General features: G+C 36.1%; 2 protein-coding genes across 2 annotated transcripts; one reads left to right on the top strand and one right to left on the bottom strand.

Moving 5' to 3' along the window:
- Positions 1-6: 6 nt before the first annotated feature.
- On the top strand, positions 7-998 carry LOC126870231 (coiled-coil domain-containing protein 12). Its single transcript, XM_050627756.1, has 3 exons — positions 7-164; positions 273-411; positions 482-998. The coding sequence occupies exons 1-3, from the start codon at positions 7-9 to the stop codon at positions 674-676; spliced, it is 492 nt and encodes a 163-aa protein (XP_050483713.1). The 3' UTR covers positions 677-998.
- Positions 742-17,980, bottom strand: LOC126870222 (carbonic anhydrase 2-like). Its single transcript, XM_050627739.1, has 7 exons — positions 17,572-17,980; positions 6,091-6,132; positions 5,272-5,436; positions 3,810-4,054; positions 2,376-2,612; positions 1,611-1,872; positions 742-1,426 (listed from the first exon to the last, which is right to left on the bottom strand). The coding sequence occupies exons 1-7, from the start codon at positions 17,612-17,614 to the stop codon at positions 1,380-1,382; spliced, it is 1,041 nt and encodes a 346-aa protein (XP_050483696.1). The 5' UTR covers positions 17,615-17,980; the 3' UTR covers positions 742-1,379.
- Positions 17,981-18,343: the final 363 nt, after the last annotated feature.

The following is an 18,343-nucleotide window of genomic DNA, read 5'->3' as shown; positions in this document are numbered from 1 at the left end:
TCTACGATGGTTGTGATAAAACGTGACAAAACAAATATGGCGGAAGACAAGATTGGTTCATTGGAGGAGGAAGCTTTGAAACGAAAAGAACGCTTGCAGGCTTTGAAAAAGAAAACCGAAGATAACAAAGAAAACCAAAATGATAGTGTTAGTACGTTACCAAAGTGAGTTTCGTTGTTCTTCTTTTAAGTGATTGTAATTTTTAAATCTAACCTCAACTAACCTCTAAAGATCGATATTTATTTTTGTATTTGTTTACTTTATCGCCACAGACCGAAATTTCGGAGTTACAAACCACAGGATGACAGTCTTAAGGACAAAGTATTAGAAGATGCACAGCCAGGTAATGTTGAAGAGGAAGTACAAGATCAATTAAGCGCTGCAGTTACAAAAGTTGTCATTGAGGAGCTTGTAAGTAATTGTTTACAATAGATCAAAGTATTTGTTGTTATTTGATATTTATTTAATTACAATCTTTTAGGATATTAGCAATCTTGCTCCCAGGAAACCAGATTGGGATTTGAAGCGGGATGTTGCAAAGAAATTAGAAAAATTAGAAAGGAGGACTCAGAAAGCAATAGCTGAGCTTATAAGAGATCGTCTTAAGCAAGAGCAGCATGATTGGGCTGCTGTGGTAAATGTCGCAACCAACGACCAGACAAAGAACCATCCTTAAGGAGTTTTAAATCTTTTATAAAATTTTAATAACTTTGTGCATATAAGTATAACACAATAATAAAATATATTAGTAATAATTTTATTTATTATCATCTAGACTACTATAAATTTCAGGACAATATATTTCATAGACATATTCATGAAGAGAACTTATTATCTATAAGATTAAAGTATATGTATATTATCATAAGATTAAGGTATGTTATCATGGCAGCGGTAGGAACTGTTGAATAAATACATACTAGAATTTTTGGTAGGCTTTATAACTTATAAAATACTTCTATATCTTTATTCATCAAATAAAATGCAATCAAATTCAATTATCATTTGTTTTCTATTTCTATTTCTTTGACTGTCACATTGTGAAGAAAGATTATATGTATCTACTGTTTAAAATCAGTCAATGTAAAATTTCTTTAAGTATTTATGTACATTGTTTAATATATCCCTAGAACTAAATGGTAATATACGCGTAATTGCGCGAGCACAAAAATAAAAATATTTATTTCCATTCTTATTTAGATTAGAAATAAATATCATAGATAACAGAACCTTTGAATACAGATGCCCCGAAGAAGATAAATAATACCTTTTTCATAAGAAAATGTATTATATCAATACTTATTTAGAATTCTTATCGATTACTTTAAATTACAGAATAGTCAATGTGATTGACTAGAGTTTCTAGTACATTGAGCCGATTATTGATATGGTAAGACAAGAGTGGCTGCAAGTATCACTGCAAATGCTGTAACAAAAATAAATATTCCTTTAATATCTAAAATTATGTTACTTTTTCAGATTAATATATATTTTACTTTCGCACACGCTAAATTACTACTTTGATTTCATAAAAATTAACTTGCCAGGCTGATTTCCTTATATTATACGATTAAAGAAATTTATGACCATAAATAGAAAGGGATACATACGTGACACAGTCCACATGTTTGCCCCAGAATGTCCATTATCTTTCTTATTATCTACAGGAGCCTCTTCAAGTGTATTAGTATTCAGTTTCTTAGGTGCAGGAGAACTCGCTATTTCTGGTATTTTGGCAAGAGCGGGAGCTGCGGTAGTTTGTTCATCTCGGACATTACGATAAACCGTTCTACCGTCTAAGGGTTGTACTGGGCGGAAATTATGCGTTATATCATCGCCATCGAAGGATTGAATAGAGCGGAATGCAGCCAGCTGAAAAAAAAAAAATCAAGCAAATATAGACAATCAATTATGACTATCAGTCGAGTTAAAAGGAAACACGTTTCAGGATTATTTACGTAAAACATTTCCAGAATGTTTGAGGAGATCTAAAAATAAATTCCAACGCTGCCATTCAAAATAATTCTTCATCCTCTCTCTTGCCATTTTACACTAATTATTTTTTAAATAATACTTCTCTAACTTATCTCCTTAAATTTCACATCTATGTCTGGAATTTCATTCATCCTGTAACGTGTTTGTCAATTTCTTAACTAAGAATAGCAGCTTATTTAACCATCGAAAGAAATTACTTTCTCCGGTAAAAGGTTTCTAATAATCAAGTTTGGACAGCCGTGAAAGAAAGCGTTTGTAGAAGATATTTGTACAATATTCTTCCATATTCACTGTTAGACGACGTTAGAACCTAGACAAATACTCTAAAGGCACCCTTGTACTAACGGAATTTATATTGAACTCGATTGCTTTTGAAATACCTGCTCGTGGGAAATATGTTGAGGTTTCGCAAAGTCGATCCACTGAACGATTTCCAGACAAGGAGGTGTGGTCAGTGATCCTTTATATGTAAAATAATCTTGCGCTGATGCAAGATCAGGAGCGATCAATTTGCTTAAAATATCGCTATTCCTTAACGCCTCATTGCTGCCAGCCTTTCTTATTTCCAATATTTGCGACACGACCGATGCGAACACCGGATTCGGTTCATTCGTGGCCTGTAACAAACATTTCTCTCGATAAGATTTTTCCAACAATTTTTCCAATTATACAGATAAAACTCGCTGCGATATTCTCTTCGTCGATTGAAATCATCTTTTTTATCTTCGAACTAACATCAAACATATTCGATCGAACTTGTCGAGACGCGAGCGTCGACAAAAATAGGTTTCGCATAAAATGCTTCTGTTTTAAAAGAAACAAACTCGTGAATGTATGTTTTTCACGTTTGTCTCAATAAAATTACCAGACTGAGATACGATTACAATAGCCTTCTCGTCGATTAAAGTTTCTCATCTAGAAACGCGTTTCGATCGAATTTGTTGAAGCGTAAACACAGACAAGAATAGAATTTCTATAAAGTATTTCTATTTTTGAGAAAACAAACTTATGAACGCGTATCCTCCACTCGAACGCCCTGTCCAAGTTTTCCGAATCAATTTAAACCATTTAAAGAGATGCGGAATATACGTGAAATAACGTTAGGTATTACGTACATGCACCCAGTTAGAGTCGGTTTGCGCGATTTACATAACTGATTTTAGGTATAGAGTACGCAAATTCGTGTATACAAACTCTTAGGAAAACAGAAATATCCATAGCGGAGGCATGAAAGCGAGACGAAGTCTCTTCATTCTACGTCTTCGACTGGAACTACTCGAAACTGATACTAATCGATTTGATTAGTAACAGATACCGCACCGCAAACTGTGAATTTTTATGCAAATTGGTACTTCTTATAATTCCAATTAAAGAAACGGAGTGTGGGCGAGAGATCTATATCGTTCGTTAAGTATACTTTTTTACATTTCTATATTTATATTCTGTGCATTTTTGCAAACTTTAAATTTCCCCTAAACGTATAGAAATCCGCAGCCTATTTACATTGTTAGATCGACTAGATTGACTTTTTGTCTTATATTAAAATATTTCGCGATTTTACGTTTGGTAGAAGGAAAAGTTTTCTTCAGAAATATTTCTCAAAAATGTTCGCAATATTTCTCGCGAAGAAAAATTTTCTCAAAAAATTTGCAACATTTCTGACAGTCGATAAATCTTGTCGAATATTTACTGAAATTTCCAAGAGAATTAATCGTTAAGTTGCCATTTTCTTCGTGATAATTTCCGATAAAATGGCATATAGGAATTTGCTCGGCGTAGCAATAAATAATTGTCAATATTTGATACTTATATACCTGATACCAGTATCCAAGTACACTGAGACCATCATCGTGTTTTATCGCTTCGTCGTAGGTGCCATATGCCTTCTTCCAGAAAACTGCGTGCATTTCCATGGAGTACGAGTGATTGTTTATCAGATCCTCGGATCCTAGACTGTCATTGTTCCCCCAGTGGAAGTGCAATTGTTCGAACACGTACGTGCTGTTGAGGGACGCGCCAGATATCTCAGGGGATTCAGAATCGATACTCTGGATCATCACTAAAACCATGAAAAACATACAGATGTCAATTTCTCGTGTTTGCAAAATTTATCTGACGAAGCGGTCTTATTTCCTGGAGGTCATTTTTTTCTAATGCGTATGATTCCTCGAAGCTTTATCTTAATCGAGACAAGACAATGACTGTAACGTGCTATAATCGACGTTAATTTGCAGCTGTTCAAGGATAAGAGTCACGTTCAAAGAACGCACAGAACAATCGAAATGATCCTACACGGGTTAATTCAATTTCTAAGTTTTCTACCTTCTTGGAAAGATACCTGAACTAATCTCTTAAACAATACTATGTACATACAATCGCTGAACGAAAGCTTAGCGTTGAACGCGTTATTACTGGGTTTTGCATAGTTACACGCGATGCTCGTTACTTTTATTTTGCCAAACGATTCAACATCGTCGAAGAACGCGTGAATGCTGTTGGGAATTAAAACGATGAGATTTATAATTAAACAACGCGAAAGACAAACGAATCTATATTCTAATTAGATAATGCAATGTCTTTCGGTATGCAGTCGGATAGGAATATTCGCGCGTGTTTGTAACAAAGGAAATAAAACTGACGTAACTTAATATAAAAATGCAACGAATGACAAGGAAATTCGTATTCTAATTAAACGATGCAACATCCTTTAGTATGCAAGGGAATAAGAACAGGTACGTATAAGGAATTATTAATTCTTAAGTTATCATCGTGTCTACTAACTATCGACTATAAGATTATTGCAACGTCACAAAACGTATATTCATTTGAATCGTCGGATGTCCGATGTTCCTTCGCGTAATTCGATTGCCTCTTATGTTCTTAATAAATCATCACAGAAAGTTCTCTGTCTCTGTAATTTTTCTTGCTGTACTTTCCTTTGTAATAGCAGCAATACGCTTTCCGAACGTTTATTTCGATTTTATAACTTTCTGCCTCGACTAACGCTTTTTCTTTCACAAATTCTTACGAAATACTCTTTTACAAAGCTGCTTACACGATAGGTCCCTTGCAGTGATACGATATTTCGAATAGACTGACAGTATCAGCGAAAAAGATATTTGCTAGAACTGTTTAATAATCGTTTAATCTATTTGTGAGAGATAATGTACTTTAAAAGTAAAATGTCTTTTTCGTGTTTGTTTACGCTTTAACGAACTAGACGACGACTATCATCGTTCATTTACACGTCGGTATCTCGACCTTGGCGTTCCATACCTGTATGGCCATTGTTCATTATGAGAGCTTTATGGGGTTTCTGGAGACCGGAAAATTCCAGATCCGGGTAAGACGCAGGCGCAACATTGTTCTCTTCTATGTCAATCGGAGATTGAAATTTCCCAACGCACGTGTCATGATCGTCGTTGGTCCATACCGAAGAAGCTGGAAAAGATACTTTTTAGAATACACGTTTAAGAAAACGAAGACGATCAAAGATTCACTTTTCTACTTTATACAAACTTTATCGATCCCATTATGTCGCAAAAGATTAAACCAATTTCTAAATTAACTGATTCTATATATTTTCACGTTTCGTAATTTCACGATCTCGAACGTAAATTTGTTCACCGTTCTAAATTTCCAAAAAATTCCAAACAGATTCTAAAGTATCTTTCTGTCGTATCGTCTAACTGTTCGTCAGATCAAATGCTTAATAAAAGAAAAAGAAAAAAATTGTCTCCGAAGAAAGTTAGGTGTGAAACATCGCTTGCAATGGCAAAGTCTATGTACGAGCAAACTGACGAGAAAATAAGGTAAATGTTACACCGTTTGTTTCATAAAAACATAATAATTATACATTATATAATCTTTTCCATATCTGAGTCATAAATACGAGCGAGATCGTGACGAGATTACAATGTTGAACGAGTAATAACGTTTAAAACGATGACATTTATGCTTTCTAAGGAAGAAAGTTGATTGATCACGTTGAAATGGTAAACAACTTATTTACAGGTCCCCATAGCTTCAACGTAAATCAATTTTATGTATCTATGAATCGCTTCTTTCTACGCGAAGATTCGCAGTTAAACTCACCTTTAGCGGCATCGTAGCTGACACTGCCGGCGGCGATCAGATCTGAAATGCAAACAACAATTTGTAAAACCGGTCGATTTACATGTTACTAGTCGTTGCACACGCATAGATAAGCAGGTTTGATCAGATTTCATTTTTAATTGGACGATCATTAATCGACAATCGTGAGAGCCTCATTATCTTTGCGCATGAATCGTCGCGTGGATAGACGTAAATAAAAGCAACTCTATAGAACGATGAATGTTATTTGTTGACAGGAATATCGGTTAACTGAACAGATTAAATCTTTGCCCAGCGAAATTTGCATCATTCTTTGAAACAAAGAATCGTTTCTCTTTCTCTGTGTTTGATAATTTCATACTATTTGATACTTGTGTTTTCGTACCTAGCACATGCAAATACGTAAATTTAACTTAAGAAATAATAAATATACTACGGATGTTTAGAGTGATATTTCTTGGAAAATCGAAAGCTCAACAGACGGTTCTTTCGCTTATTGCATACTACAACCACTGTTGAGCTTTCGACCGTTGGCGGGGAAACGCGATCTCGAAGAAGCGCCCCAACGGGAGTCGTAAATTCCCTTTACAATTTGAATAATCGACGCCACGAATCGTTCGATCCCTTATTTCGGTTAAGATAATAAGGGTGGTTGAATGAATATAACGCTGATATTAACAGGTTAATATATGTCGAATCATGACCGTAACACGGGTCCGGGTCGCTCTCATAGTAAAGGTTTTTTTTTTTTTTTTATTTATTCAAATTTTACAATTTGTCCAGTAGGACATTTGGTAAAATATTATAGCGGTATACTAATGTAGCATGTGGGTGGCTACCCCCAACGGGGTACCATCATCGTCTGTTGGGTGTTTCCTTTTTAATCTTCTTTTTATGCAGTAAGGGTTTGGGGTACGTAATGATTCTTCACTGGAGCTATCCATCTTTTTACACCACTGAAGTGACGTTTATTGACACGAATAAAGGTGTTACAAAGTTGGCGCAGACTCACGATTAGGTTAGGCACTTGTGACTCTGGTCTAAGACTCGATAACGAATCCGCGGTCAACGGGTTAGTAGGCTTATTTCTTCGTCAAAGTCTAAGTTGGAATTGATACCAAGCGTGGAGATAGCAAGACGTTAGTTAACTCGTCCAAGAGCTCGTACACGATGTCTTCATTCGGGAAGTGAGGGACATTAACGCTGCTGTTAATTGGTCAATTTGGGACAAAGACTGCTTGTCCGTTTGAAGAACCTTACTTAACAAAATCCTAAGATTTATAGCGGGTCCTCAGGCTAGCTGAACTTGTGCTATGTAGGTGCATTGATATCTGGTAATTATTTTGCCGTTATTAGGGACCGCTTGAATGTTTACTGCCGAGTACCTCTACGGGTATTTCTCTTAATGAGAGCTATATTATTGTTCCATACCTTTGTTAGACGGAGCGGTCGTCCCGTTGATCGCGGCTACGTTCGGTGACTAATTGTCGCCCTGAGCCCAAGCTCATTGTCACAAATCTCGAATAAATACAATTGAGTAGAACGACGGGAAATTGTTTAATTGCAGGTATAGACTTTAATTACAATTTTACGGATTTTCCCAAAGTTCCAGAGGGGAGGCTCCGGTGTCCTTTCATATTTTCAATAATCCAACAACTTCAAGATGTGATACAATGGTGCGTATGTGAAATGCCGAACTACGAATGAGTACGAATGACTTGAGACTCGTTTCGTGTTGGAGATTGCGATGAATGTATCTTCTGTCGATTGACTGTCTTCGACTTGGCGACTGTGATCACTTGACTTCAGACTCCTTCCGTTACTCGAATTATATTTTAACTGACTGATGAGCTTTGACTGTTACTTGAATGTTACCGTGGAACAAATCCAGAGAGCAAGTACAGAGATGAAGTTTAGAGTACAAGTGACTGCTCTGTAGTTGTGAGAACAAGCAAAGTTTGAATTTACTTGTAATTCTCAATGAGAATTGATTGTAAATAGTCTACCAAATAAAAAAAAAAAGAAGTAAAATTCGTTCTTGTGTTATCACTGAGGAAAGCTTGGGGTGGATGTGTTTGTTGTATAAAGAAACCGAAAATACTTGCAGATATAAAGATTCCGTTCAAAAGATTCTGTTTATGGTGGTTCTTTGGGTTTATTGAGGGTCTGTATAACAGTGCATGGGCTTTTGACGGTCAGACAACGAAGGACGTCACACGGACCATCTCACGCTACATAACAAATGTACTTTTATATTTCGATGTTTCACATACTTTTCCATATCATGTGCAATTTTCTCGTTATCTCTGTATCTAAAAAATTTTTAATAAACACGTAAAACTCCACAGTCCGATAGTAACGGTGTAAATACTGTTCGCTTTCTCTATTCGATTATATCAAACTGAATATACTTAAAAAAGAAAAAAAAAAACAAAATCACCGGTATATTCTGTTAAAGTAACGCGTGAACGTAATTCATAAAATAATAAACGTGAAATAGTTAGCCGGAGAAATTAAAATTGATTCATCCGTCGTTTTTCGAGCATTAAACAAATCGCAAGAAGTTGCGTGAATAAAACAAACTATACTTTGGTGTAACTCGGTAAACTCGGTAAACTCGGTAAACAAAAGGATAAAAGGATCTGGGTTAGCCAGATATCTGTAGCGGTTTCATACTTCCGTGGGAACTTCTCGAGACTCCAGTGAAAGTCGATTTACGAAAGATTTACAAGCGAGCGTGCCGCTTTTGCACTCGGCTCGTCACAGATAAATTGTTCTAGCCGAGTCGATTAAAATATAGAAGCCAGCTACTATCCTGTACGGTAAACCGTCCGACAACGAATATCGATTCGTCCCTATGAATTCGATTGCACCGATTATACCGTTACGTGCTGTACATCAAATACTTGGGATGATACATATCCGGCTGACATGCTGTTGAATAATAAAATGTAAACTTGTTTAACGCATGCAACAAGGACAGTACGTTTTTAGCGGCGAAGAACCTGTTATATGTCGTATACGGCGATTTCATGTTTCTTCTGCCTTTTTCCTTCGTTAAAATATTCCTCTAATGATCGCCAGATACTGGCGAATCCACGAGCAAATACACGAGCTTTCTACTGCATGTGGCATAAATTGAAATTATCAGTAAATAAGATTTGAAATAAAAGGAACGAGGAAAGTGCAATAACACGGTTTTCTACTAATCTCTTTCACAGTTAGAAGAACATATTTATACAAATTACAATTTAGTTTTCAGATTACTACTTTCTTAAAGGGAAACAAAAAACCAATAAAACAGACGGTGCATTATGTAGATACTCTCTCTTCTCTTTCTTCTCTCTCTCTCTCTCTCTCTCTCTCTTTCTATCTTTCTTGTGTAATACGTATAAAACATGTATTAAAGCATACAATTTACTGTGCGCATCTTATGCATACATATACACGTATCAATATTAAATTGTAAGGTAAATTCGTCCTGCTTTTATGTCTGTTACACATGAAGCGAGAAAATTTCGTATAACAGATACAACAAGCAGGACAAATTTCTGTTACAGTCTGTAATAGAAATATATATAACACCATACAGTTGTAGAGATATGCAAACTATTTACGAAAGAAGAAGGAAAAAGAGGAAGAAACGCAGGAAGAAATATATGGAATTAAAATCAACGCTGACAATAAAATAAAAAAGGAACGTCTACTTTGTCAGGAATTGCCCCAAGGTTTCGCGTTATCGGAAAAACGTATTTAATGTCACAGCGGTTACTTGAGTCGTGGACATACGCATGGATTATTCACGATTCGAACGTATATATTCGATAAATTCGAAGTTCCAAGCGGAAAGGGAAATAGGCCACTTCCTCGCTCACAGCAAAGGCGCTTCTCGATTATTGCCGGTTAACGAGTCAGCCCTTGCACGGTCTACGAATGATATATGTCGCGTGTACTCACGTTGCCAGATCCTATGCATATGCTCGACACGTGCGTCGAATGATAAACGTACGAAGAAAACGGCGGTTCTGTTTCAGGATCGACGATTATTGCCAGGCGGACAGCCAAGCCACGTAGGAGGTCCTTTCAACGACATTTCGAGGACTATAAACTAATTTAATCGATTTAGCATCGCCATTGAACGTACAAGCAGCAGCATGTCCTTCCGATATCCGAAACGTTTATTCAGTTTTATTGGTCACGGATGCGCTGCTGGTTTTCTCGTAAAACCTAAATGTTCACACCAAGGATCGTCGTACGATGAAAATGGGAGCACGTGTATTGCAAGTGAAGCAATCGTTGCGTTTCGTTGCGAGAAACTGCTTTTTTTCCGGATGGAGAGAAGTTAAAGGGACGACGACCTTGGGTTGGTTCTTCGATTGCGCAGGATATTGCTACACTGAACGATCGAACATCGTGTTATTACGTTCTAAAATAGTTAATTAAAGCGAGATATCTCGTGCGAACGTGAAGAATGTTGGAAAAAACGATAAGTAGCAGACGACTAATTTTAGTCGTTAATACCAGTATTTACATATCGCCTGTGTTAATCGTTATTACTTAACGAGTTGAGATTTCAAGAGATACGATTTGTGAACGAGAATCTTCTCTATCTTGAATCGCGAGGATTTATTTTATTTTTCACGGTGCAAGGTTAAAATAGAAGTGGGATATTACTTCAGGTTCGAACCATCGGCATACCGATATATTTCAGCGTCGAACGTTCCTCTCTCGACCGATATTACTATTTCTCTTAACAGGCTTTTTCTAAGTCCGTAGTTCTCATTTAGGATTCCATTATTTGCGAGGTGCAAATGTTTAGGAGAGAAACGACAATTAACAGAACACTTAAATTAATATGAAACACTTAAGTTAAAAGAAATGGCAGGCGACTATCTATGCCAGTGAGTTAAAGAATATTATTACGATTTCCGGGAAATCCTTTCCGAATGTTCAGTGCTATAGGTTTGTTTTACTTTTTGCCATGCGAGGTTAAAATTGACAAACGAACGTTAGTAGCGAGCAAATGCAACGGTAATTATTTTTATCTAATCGTAAGCACAGGGCGAAATACGTAGATTAGATAAATAAACATAATAAATAAATAATAATATCGTCTTGCATAAAGACTCACTATTCTCTGTAGGGTGTAACCTGTGATATGTATGTTTACGAGAACACATACTTCAAACTTGTGAAACACCTTTATCTTGCACGAAGTTAGTGCTATTTTTAACATTCGTGATTATTAGAATGCGGATGTTTATTCAATTGTGGAAACGTTAAAAATGCATATATTCATTGAATGCAAGTAACACGAGATTACACAAAATGTTCACAGATGTAGTGGATGAAACAATGGTTTTGTCTTTTCAGTTACCAAACCGCGTGATAGATTCCTTCGATATTGATCGATTTATTTATCTATTTATGAGAGAACGTAAGAATTATTTAAAAAGCTTAAGACGCACGTATGTAAATTTTGTCGATCAAACACACATGTACATTCATAGACGTACACTTTGTAGGAAATTCGAACAAATGTATCGCCTAATATAATTTAATATGTTCATCAATATACGAATTTGCAGACATGTCTGCGATTCAGCGATCGTTCGAATCATTAAAAGACTCATTTACATTCTTCAAAGGCACTTCGATATTCGAATTACCTGCTCCAATCGAGGCCAGAGATGAAATATTATAAAACACACGGCGTTCATCGACACTCCGGTAGTTTTCATCGTTCGTTTCAATCTACGATTTCGCTGGTCGTTTGCGATAGAAGGTTTCGTATTACCTTCTTTCATACAGCACGCCCCTACTTATACCGATATTCCATGTATAAAGATACATCACGTATGACCATCTACTTATTGTTAATTCTACTTCTACTTGTTGAAAGTTTATTGCACGAGCTTAAAATCGACATGTCTGTAACATTCGTTAATGTTGAATGGTTATAGACGTATGGCCCGACCCTGACAGTATCGAAGTATACTCTATCGAGTGTGCTTTGCTGCACATACTCTACAGTGAAAATCTGTCCAGTTTAAACCGCTATATCTAGACTACGGATGTTTAGACAAATTTGTATTCTTGATCGAAGAAAAGGAAGTTAAAGAGCTATTTCCACTACTAAAGAATTGAACAAACAGTATACTTTGGATATTTCATCTATTTCAGCAGCAGTGATATAAAATACAAAATGCAGCGAATTTACTGTTATTCTAACGCCGGCAGGGAAATTTATACAATAACGAAATTTTGACTTTTACTGTTACTCTTTACTGGCTAAAGACGATCGATATTTCGGAATAGCAAATAATTATCGATCACTGGCTTGTTTTACGATTCGGTGAATTTATTGATAGTTTATAACATAAAGTAAGCTACGATGTGTAAACTGTAAAAGTTACAATGAATTAACGACGAGATAAGAGGATCGTACGATAAAGAATTCAACTTTCCATTGATACTACGCTCGATACGATGGCTGTTACACTTTCATACGCAAAGACGACCGAGATTATTAAATGGAGGATTAAACGAGCGAATAATCGAGTACGTGGATTAATTTTATCGATCAATGATTCATAGTACGGAGAAAAAGTCTACCGCGTGTTTTTGTTACATCCCAGCGATGATACTTTGAACGACGTATATTTATATAACTTTATTCAGTATTATAACAATTTTTATTCGCACTCATTGCCCGAGAAATATTTTCTATGCTATCATTCCTAGTTCGATTCATACACAATGCTAGTTACATTTATCCCAATGTGCTGTTATTTAACGAAATATTTTAATCCAATTAGAATTAATTATTCAAGAAGAAGAATCGTTCGATCGAGACAAAATGAAATTTTGGTAAAAAAAAAAAAAAAAAAAAAAATAGATATGCGCAAGTGTAGAAGACGATGAACCATCAAAATACGTGATTCGTACGTAAATTAATTCGACGACTAAATATGGTTAACCACTACCCTTGGAAATAAGCCGCGACTTTTCCGGTACGTTTTTCCTTCAGGAAATTGCGCAACACGTAGCAGTACGAGGCAAATTGTAAAAAAATGCGGCCGTGAAATCGGATGCACTTATGGATATTACATATCTTCTTGGGCTATGTGCATATGTAATTTTTTCCATAAAGGTAGGGGAGATCGAAGGCAACGATACAACCGGCTTCGTTTATCAAACGCACGTCCTTTCAGTGAAAAATGACAGGTGACGTCTCGTCGACCATTTTTTCTCTCTTTTAAACGCTAATTACATTATCTATATTTCTTTCTTATTTTCTCCTTCCATTCCATTCGCTAATTCGTTGCGTCGGACTTCATGCGCTTTAAGTACAACGTACGTTATCCGATATACGTGTTTTAAATATGTCTCACGAATTCTCGGGAAATAAAGCATGGTATTTTCAAAATTAGATAAACACGGCTACGAAATTTTTTTTTTTAAGTATCGTTACTTGACACGTGCAAGACGCACAGGATACTGAGCTATCAAAAAAAGGAAGGAAGTCCTTGGGAAAATCTTTTAATTTGCAATATATATTTACTCCGCGTGACTCGTATTTTTTCTTTCGGTTTTTTTTTTTTTTTTTGTTTCATGTAAATAACAGACGCGTCCAATATGGAAATCAGGCGAAAGACTTGACGAATTACGGTAAGGTGTTCTAAATCAACCTCGCCTCGATCTTATAGAAAGTGTGCAGTTATTTTATTGGTAGTTTTTTATTGTAGAGTAAGTATGCCACTTTGAATGAAAGTCAGATACTGTTCTAATAATAGAGATTCCTTTTGACAAAAGAATCGGACCAATTGCTCGTCGCGATTCGCGGTTTACGTCGTTCAACTTTTCTGAAAATATACGACGTAAACGTTTGACGTTTATAAAGCGGAAGTGCGAAATCTTTAATACCGTTGTTATTTATCAGTCGATGGAAACGTGGAAAACACATCGAGCAACTTAGGAAACTAGAACTTTACGGTAAACGGCGGTACGACAATTTTTTGCGTCACTCTATTGTTGCACTATCTACGATTGGAATCGTTTAATCGAAATTACAGTGGGCTATTGCGTTCCAGACATCACTGTGACAAATGCATTGTCTATTTTGTCCTCGATTTTGCAGAACGTTCGCGTATCGATGCTTTGTACGCGAAAGGCGTCATGCAGACGCTGTTCTTCTTTTTTCTGTTTTTCCACTTTTTCACTTCTCTCAATGATGCAGATAATTTTTATTAACCGTTAAATGTCACTCGCGTTAACTGTATATATCGTGATAATCGCGAAAGAAGCGAACGTTTTATCCATCGAACGATCTTCGTTTGTCTCGTTCCCTATAAAAATATCTGAACAATTTACCCCTACTTATCCCCTCTTATCATATCGATTCTTTATCATTACGTCAAAACGGATGCCTCTATCGTAAGTGGGTATTTCATTTGTAATTATCGAAGAGATTCTTTGCAAATTGCAGGTAAATCACAGAGAACTAATTCTTCGAACTAATTTTACTGGAAAGAAAACAAACCGCAAGCACGAGCGACGCTGGATTCGACAAAAACCGTACTTGATAGTTTCGATTTCTTAAACGATAAATTGCGCTAATTAACCTTAAGCTCGTTCAAGGAACATCAAATTATCTCATTTTATTCTAATTGACTGCCTACGACCGGCCTATTCCACCAAATAACGGTGGAAAATTTCGGGCCACGAGATCTATCGCGATTTGCAATCTCATGTTTATACCACGAACGTTACGATTGTCGTTAATCATACTGTAAAATCGTATCAAATTGTCGCATGTGTTTGTTACGTAAGAAAATATCAGCACGTTATAAACAAGTTATCGAAAATTGATTAGATCCGTATCTAAATCGATATTCTCCCCTATTTCATTAGAATTCTATGTTTGATCTTATCGTTTCTCGCCGATTGTTTTTCTCGCACTCGTAATTTTCTAACGTTATCTAAAAAGTATTTTGACAAAATTTTCAGCAACATACGAAGATATTGCTATTGATACGTATATATATATATATATATTTCTTTTTTTCTTTTTTTTTTCGTTTCACTTTCACATGAAATGTTCCCACCAAATTACAAATCGTGATGTATCTCCGGCAAAGCCACGTTCCTTGAAATACGACGCGTTCTACATCAATCGATCGGTTGTAACGCGTAGATCACGAAAATAGCGAGATTACTTCGCGGATATTTACTATCACTGAAATATCTCGCCTCGTATTCAATAAAAATGAGAAAAGAGGAAAATCGTTTGTTTAACCGACAACAGGTTTTTCTTCCAGATACAAGAGATTCGAAGATCGCAGCGGGATTAAATTTTCCATCGGAACAGAAGAATTTGGAGAGAAAACGCCCTGCCTTTTCGTAATTCTGGATAACATAAATTTCATATAGGGCTTTCATATAGGGCTACGTTAGAATAAGGGGGCAAATATAACGAAACCGTAAAAGTTGCATTAAACTCTGGGAGTTTAGTCGATGACGTTTTAATCAAAATAAAGGTGGCAGGCGGCGCCGTAAATTACAAACGGCTCGCGATTCTGTTTACGCTTATGAATCCGAGAACCGTAAATTACGCCTCGATGGTGTTTAGCTTTCCCTTTTCGTGAATTTTATGTAACGCTTTTACTTCTGTTTTCGCGCAAACATATCTCGTTCAAGTGTGAATCCGGGTCTAATTGTCGTTTGCGTACGCTGCAGCTGCGATGCAACCGATGAGCCGAGTTGAACACGCCTCGACCATGCTATGGGACCCCATCGTGAATTTTAAGCGATTTCGTGATATTAATAATAAGCATAATTGATTCAGCGTCGATCATAGTCTGTCAACAGCAGCCAAAATGCATGGCGAGTCGAAATAATCATAATCAAGATCTTTCTTCTCTTCATTTACATTTTATACATTTTATAGAGTTTCATGCATTTACAGAGAATTAAAAGTTGTAAAAATCCATGCAATATCAACGAGTATATAAAATATGCCAAGTATAGTTGCTTTCTATAATAACTGGTAAGTGAAACAATTTTTTACCGAGGTTCTACTTTTCAAAATTATATTCTCGAAAATATGGATTTGCATAAAAATCCATAGTCTACGTATTGGTATATAATCGTACTCGGTTTTATATTACATGACGTTATCAGATCATTTATTTGACGTTATCCAACAGCTAGTGCTATATAGCAATTAAGTAACGTTTATTAATCGAAGAAAGTGAAAGAAAGGAACAAGCATTGCATTTTTAAGAGCATTGTTAGTATGTTTGAAAGTATATAGATAATCGTAGACTGCTAGTTTCTTATCATATCTTAATTGTATTCTAAGCTTTCACTTTAATTGTTGATATCGTTATCAAATAAAATGCGGCATTATATCTCTCTGTGTATTTCGTTACATATCTACCCTGCTATTGTCACTTTTATGAACGAGATTCTAACGACCATAATACTATACCTGTGTTACTATAGACAATTGTAAATCTCGTCTTGTATCAGAAATATTTTTCCGATGATATAGAACAATTGCAAGAATTTTCATTAATCTCGTATTGTCAAAAAAATCTCGAATTACATCTACCGCAAAATTCCCACAAAGACTCATTAATATTCACGTCGCACTATCAAAAGTGTTTTCATCGGATTATGTGAGAAATCTCAAATTTCTTGAACGTCTTCAACATTTATTTATTTATTTATTAAACGAACGTTAGCCCCATAATACGTATATACGTAGTAGTAATAAGTAGAGGAAAATAAAATTAGGAATTATAAAATTGCAAAGTTACGAAAGTACGATAGAACAGAAATACTTAAATAAAACACGAGAAGATATTACATTATGACCGTGCAAGCATTGAATATCGTAAACATCGAACGTCTAAAGTTCTGAATCTTTGTTATACCGAAATATCGTTGAAATCATACGATCCTTACATTGTCACAAAATCTCGAATTACAGCTAAACTTCTAAACTGGAATTCGTCATAAATATATGTCACGTTCCAGGAATTTTCGTTCGCGCTGCATTTAGGAGAAGCAAATTCTAAAAAAAAATCCTCGATTCGCACCGCAGTGAAATTTCGAAGCAAAACGTCGACTATCGTTGCTATAAAAAAATCCCTTGATGTTTATATCGCATCGGTAGAATTCTCGTCAAATTTTCAAAGAGATTCGGTAGATCGAAGGTATAATCAAGTTTCCAGCTAGAACTCTCGCTATTGTTTCTACAAAGGATCCTCAAGTGCCGAAAAAATGTTTCACCGCCGGCCCGATCATCTTCCAAGCTAACACGTCCCTACAAAAATTCTTCAACGTCTGTGTCATAAAGTCGTTCGATGCGCGATGTTGCAAATCGAAATCCCAGTTTCACAGTGAATCACGACCGCCTAACCTTTTCGTGAATCACCGGTCTGAAAAGAGAAAGAAGAGAAGAAAAGGACTTACTCGACGACAATAGGAGCCCCAGCGTGACAATTAAGAAAGCCATGACGAAAAAGGCAACTGTCACTTTTCACTGTGAGTGGATGGTGTCGAGGACCGACCCAAGTTCTGTCGATTCAACGATATGTTAACTTAGAAATACGAATACTCTGTTACGGTCGGTGGTCGACTGAGCGACTGCCGGCTTGTCGACTATGTTAAATAAGAGACCACCACTTTTATTTTGCGGTAGCCTATCGACTCTGCACAAATTTATATACCGGCTAGTGGAGACGAAGAAGCGCGGATGATGGCCAGGTAAACGCGATATCAAGAAAGTCAGGAAGGGGAATAAAAGGCTCGATGGTGATTTTTGATGATTCACTGGCCCTCGAACCGATATCTCGAAACAAGCAGAATTTAAAGAAATTGCGATAGAGACACGGTTTCTCAAAACTTGTTTCAGCTTCCTTATTCGGCCTGATTCAATCACTCGATTGTTTATTCCCTTTTCCGGTTGTAAACTAAATAGAATGGCACTGCGGTAAATGGTACTGTTGTCTGCGGATTATGATAATTTGTATCCGTGAAATTCAGATTTTATTTAGCCACTGTATATACACAGTTTGTTCAGTTTCTGTGATATTTGCAATCCGGTTCGTTTGCTATAGAATTGGCATGTACCGATTGCACCGAGTTAAAAATAGTAATTTAATTACGAACGTGTTATTTCGTAACAATAAGAAAAAATGTTTCATCGAAAACTAGAAGTGTATGCACTCCCTGTATATAAGAT

Source organism: Bombus huntii, chromosome 10, assembly GCF_024542735.1.
Source record: "Bombus huntii isolate Logan2020A chromosome 10, iyBomHunt1.1, whole genome shotgun sequence".
In the NCBI taxonomy this organism is placed as follows: Eukaryota; Metazoa; Arthropoda; class Insecta; order Hymenoptera; family Apidae; genus Bombus; species Bombus huntii.
This window is presented reverse-complemented; position numbering and strand designations above follow the sequence as displayed.